This window comes from Nicotiana attenuata, unplaced genomic scaffold (genome assembly GCF_001879085.1).
Source record: "Nicotiana attenuata strain UT unplaced genomic scaffold, NIATTr2, whole genome shotgun sequence".
Taxonomy (NCBI): Eukaryota; Viridiplantae; Streptophyta; class Magnoliopsida; order Solanales; family Solanaceae; genus Nicotiana; species Nicotiana attenuata.
In genome coordinates this window covers 54,276-59,750 of record NW_017670451.1, presented here as the reverse complement: position 1 = coordinate 59,750, position 5,475 = coordinate 54,276, and the positions used below count along the sequence as shown (strand labels likewise).

Genomic DNA, 5,475 nt, shown 5'->3' with positions numbered 1-5,475 from the left:
CGAGCCCTCGGGGCTCCAAACCAATCATGCACGCAAGTGCAAAAACATCATAGGGACTCGCTCGTGCACTCAAATCACCAAAATAATATCAACAACTATGAATTTATCATCAAAATGATGAAATCACTTGAGAACATCAAATTTGCTAATTTTCTCAAATAAGGTCCGATTCACGTCATTTCAAGTCTGTTTCTTACCAAATTTCACAAACGCAACTTAAATCACATATAAGACCTGTACCGGGCTCCGAAACCAAGATACGGGCCCGATTCCATCAAATTTCAAACACATTTCATTTTCAAAAACTCATGTATTTTTGAGAAAATAATTTTCTTTAAAAATTCATTTCTCGGGCTAGGGACCTTGGAATCCGATTCCGGGCATACGCCCAAGTCCCATATTTTCTTACGGACCTCCCGGGATCATCGGAACACGGATCCGGTCCGTTCGCTCAAAATGTTGACCGAAGTCAACCTAAATTTATTTTAAAGGCAAAATTCATTATTTTTCACAGATTTTCATATAATGGCTTTCCGGCTACGCGCCCGGACTATGCACGCAAATCGAGGTAAGGTAAAAAGAGGTTTTTTAGGCCTCGGAACACTGAATTTGTTTCTAAAACAAGTGATGACTTTTTGGGTCATCACAGAACAAGAACTTCCTAATATGTATTTTGTCATGGTTGGAACTTTCCATTCAACTTACACTTAACTATTTTGTTCCCTCAAATAAAATAATTCTAAAATATATGAAATAATTAGCATTATAAATATAAATAATATAATAATACCTTATGCTAGCCACTGTAAAACTAGTAAAAAAAGATCAGAAATTGAAGCTCGTTGATGGAGGTTGGGGGTTTTCTAGAGAGTTCTTCATATGAGAGAATAGAAGAAAAGAAATGATGAAAGTAACCGGCCAACGTTTAACAGTTGTGGCCTCCTTGTATTTATAACTTGTCTATACAATGTAAAGAATGGCTAACCACTAAATGAATAACTACTATGCTATATTAACAAAGAAGAATGGCTAACTAGTATAAAAGGCTACAAAAGGCTAAGTATAAAATAAATATTTGGGCCAACTTAAGTATGCTGCTTTAGGCCTGAAGTAGTGCAAGCTGGTGGCCCAATACCCTCCTTCAAGTTGGAGGGGGAAACAACCTTCAACTTGCCAAGAAAGGAGTGATGGAGGACACCAGTGAGTGGCTTGGTGAAGACATCCGCCAGCTGCTCAGAGGTAGGATTATGTGACAATTGGATGAAGCCTTCAGTCAACTTGCTCCGGATGAAGTGACAGTCACTTCAATATGTTTAGTGCGCTCGTGGAAGACAGGATTTTTGGCAATGTGAATGGCTGCCATATTGTCACAAAAAATAGAAATGGGAAAGGAAACATCAATAGTAAGATCATGCAACAACCTGGACAGCCAAACCAATTCAGCAACGGCCTTACTAACAGCTCTATACTGAGCTTCAGTGGAAGAAAGAGAAATCACATGCTGTTTCTTTGATTTCCAGCCAACAAGGCTATCACCCAAGAAAATGCAAAAACCAGAAACAAATTTGCGAGTGTCAGGGCAAGCATCCCAATTACTGTCAGAATAAGCCTTGATAGAGAAATCAGTAGAGGTAGAGTAAAAAAGACCAAGGTTAGGAGTACCCTTGAGGTACCTAAGCAAATGAAGAGCAGCAATCATGTGAGGAACCTGGGGAGTCTGCATAAACTAGCTCAGATGTTGAACATTAAAGCAAATATCAGGCCGGGTGTGAGTCAAGAACAATAGCTTCTCATTGAAATCTACCCCCTCAACCTGGGTATCCCCTCTAATAACAAGCCTAGCCTTATATCTTTCTACTTTACCTTTAGCTTTGTATTTAATTTTATAGACCTATTTGCAACCAATAGGCTTCTTACCTAGGGGTAATTCAACAATATCCCAAGTGTTATTAGCTTCTAGGGCTTCAAACACTTTTCTCATAGCATCCCGCCAAGCTGGAAAAGGGGCTACCTGAGAATAAGTATATGGCTCAAACTCTACAGGTTGGATAGCAGAACAGGAAAGAAAACTAGGTAGCTTATAAAGGTAATCCTTTAGATAGGAGGGATGAGTGTGTGTTCTAGCAGATTTCTTGAGTGGTGCAACAGAGGTTGCAGGAGAAGAAGTAGATGCAACAGATTCAAATAAAGCATCAGTAATGTGAGAAGAAGGTGAAGCATCAGAAGGTGAAGGGAGGTTGACAGAAGGTGAATGGTAGTTGTCAGTAGTATTGGGGTAAGATGGAGCATCAAAAGGGAAAAAAATTGAAAGAGGACTAGAAGGAGTGGTAGCATCAGGAGGCATATCAGGTTCAAACCAACAGGTTAGAACAGATGATGAGGTAGTTGACAATGGGGACTTTGATACAATTGGAAGGGAAAAATCTGAAGAGAAAGGGAAGAGTTGTTTATGAAAAATGACATCTCTAGAGACAAAATACTGTTTTGACTGAAGGTTATATAACTTATAACCTTTCTTTGCAAAAGGGTAGCCAAGAAAGACACATGGAATAACTCTAGGTTTCAGTTTGTCTCTTTGAGGAATGGGAACAGTAGCAAAACATAGGCGGCCAAAAGTTCTTAAGTGTGAATAACTAGGTGTCTTGCCAAACAACAATTCATAAGGTGATTTATTTTGTAGTAGTCTAGAGGGGAGTCTGTTAATGATGTATGTGGCTGTGAGGAGACAATCTCCCCATAATCTGATTGGTACTTTGGATTGGAAAAGCAAAGCTCTAGAAGCTTTTAGGAGGGTTCTATGTTTCCTCTCCACCACACCATTTTGTTGAGGTGTGTGTGGACAACTAGTTTGATGAATGATTCCATTTTCAGAAAAGAAGGAAACTGCAACATTGCTATTTCCTAATTTTAGAGCATTATCAGACCTTATGCTTTGGATGGTGACATGAAATTGAGTTTGAACCATCAATACAAAAGCCTTCAGGAGGGGAAAGGCATTACTTTTGGACCCCATTAGATGAGTCCAAGTGCATCTAGATAAGTCATCAACAATGGTAAGGAAATATTTGGAGCCTGAATATGTAGAAGTGTGATATGGTCCCCAAGTGTCAACATGAACAAGTTGAAAGGGCTTAGAACTATGAATAGAACTATCAGGAAATGGTAATCTAGTTTGTCTAGCCATGGGACAAATAGTACATGGAAAAGACTGTGCAGAAGAAATATGAGAAGAAATTTCAGAAATACTTTTCATCTTAATAAAAGGAACATGTGCAAGTCTATTATGACAAACAATGTCCATTTTATTCATAGCAACTTTATTACAAGAGGGAAAAACAGTATTTACAGCACAAGGAAGATGATCAGAAACAAATGAAGATGACAAGCTGTTGCAGGCATTTGACACAGTAGCCTGAGGTTGAGAGGGCTTTTCCCACACAAATTTGTACAGCCCACTGTCCAGTTTACCAAGATCCAGGGGCTTCTTCAGAGAAGGGCCTTGTATGAGACATGAATGTCTAGTAAACTGAACTATACGATCAAATTGGTCTGTGAGTTTGTGTACAGAGATGAGATTGTGCTTAAAGGACGGTAGATAAAGGACATTGTGAAGAATTATAGACTCAGTCAAAACAAAGGAACCTGTGCAAGTAACTTTTACTTTATAACCATTTGGAAGAGACACTGGAAAAGGAATAGGTAAAGGTGTGATATTAATGAGATATTCTTTATTAGCAGTCATATGGTCAGAAGCACCAGAGTCAACTAGCCAAGTTAAGGAATCAGATTGGTTTAGCAAAGTAGAGTTGAAACTATACACTACATTCTTAGGCAATAGAGTACCAGCAAAGTTGGCAGAACTCATGATATTGAATTGAGGTACAGGATCAGAGACATGAGATTGTTGCAACAGGGAGAGAAGTTGAGAGTATTGCTGCTTTGTCAGCCCAGGCACCACAGAAGCATTTTCAGCAACATGCACAATAGAGGTTTGATTGGAAGAGGTGCAGTCAGAAGCAGAGAACTCAGAATCTGTCACCATATTAGCAGCTGCCTTTCTAGACTTAGTAAACTTGAAGTTAGTAGGAAAGCCATGAAGCTTGTAACACTTATCAATTATGTGCCCATGCTTCTTGCAATACTTGCGGAAGAGTGTTAGAGGTCCTGGACTGATTATCAAAGTTCACTCTTTGAGTAAACTGTCTCTACTGCCTTTGGAATTGCATATTCAGTTGAGGATGAGTAGTTTTACTAAGGGAATTCACATTGAAAGAGGTTGCTTCAGAGGTAAATTGAGAGGTGGGTTGACTTGTCTTTACTTTTCATCTTGAAAAAGAATGTTATAGACATTATCGAGGGATGGTAGAGGTTGCATCATCAACAGATTGCTTCTCACACCAACATAAACCTCATTCAATCCCATGAGGAACTGATGGACCTTGTCCTCCTCTTTCTCCTTTTGGAGACCCTCTTTAGCAGCACATTTGCAAGAATTTGCATGACTACTGCACATCACTCCCAATTCATCCCAGATTCTCTTTAGTTTTGTAAAATATGAAGCAATATCAAGGGATCCGTGATAGGTAGAGGCATGTTCCCTTTTTAGTTCAAAAACTTTGGTCCCATTTACACTACCATACCTATTATTTAATTATTTTTATATACTTTCGGTTGTCTCAGAGTATTGAACACTTTTAGCTATATCTGGTGATAATGAACTTGTTAACCAAGATATCACCATATTATTACAGTGGTCCCAGTTTATAATCAGGGAAAGTTGCAGCAGGTTTAGGACACGAACCGTCTATAAATGCTCTTTTGTTCCTAGCAGACAATGACACTATCATACTACGTTTCCAACCTCCAAACCCACTCCCCGAAAATGGTACAGGAACCAGGGACACGCCAGGCACATCAGACGACAGAAGAAATAGAGGAGATTTTGTGTTAGGAGTATACGCAGAAGAAGAAGTAGAACCAGTCATGGTTAGAACGACTAAATCACCAACAAACACTTTAGGCTGAAATCAAAATCCAACACATGAAAAAGAGAGATACAAATACTAGCCTTCTTCGCAACCTGAAGAAGTAAGGCCATGATATAGTAGAACAGCTTCAGCGAACCAACAAAAATCGAGGAAACCCTAGCTCCGAGAAAAATCGAGGAAACCCTGGCTTGAACAAAAGTCAGATCCCAGCAGCCACACCAGAGAGATTCAGTACAATTTACACCGTAAAATGGACTCAATCGCAAAGGAACAAAGTGTTTTTGACAGAAAATCACAAAAAAAATCACGAAGCTCCGATGAAGACAGATCTCGATGAAAAATATCAGATAGGGTTAACACCGTTCGACATAGATAAGCATGATCTAACAGATTCCCTGCTCTGATACCATGTAAAACTAGTAAAAAGAGATCAGAAATTGAAGCTCGTTGATGGAGGTTGGGGGTTTTCTAGAGAGTTCTTCATCAG

The 5,475-nt window shown here is 39.2% G+C and overlaps 1 protein-coding gene across 1 annotated transcript; it reads right to left on the bottom strand.

Moving 5' to 3' along the window:
- Positions 1 to 1,273: 1,273 nt before the first annotated feature.
- Positions 1,274 to 4,985, bottom strand: LOC109239589. The gene is made up of 4 exons (XM_019406175.1): positions 4,750 to 4,985; positions 4,320 to 4,640; positions 2,012 to 4,169; positions 1,274 to 1,717 (listed from the first exon to the last, which is right to left on the bottom strand). The coding sequence occupies exons 1-4, from the start codon at positions 4,983 to 4,985 to the stop codon at positions 1,274 to 1,276; spliced, it is 3,159 nt and encodes a 1,052-aa protein (XP_019261720.1).
- Between the last annotated feature and the right edge of the window lie 490 nt (positions 4,986 to 5,475).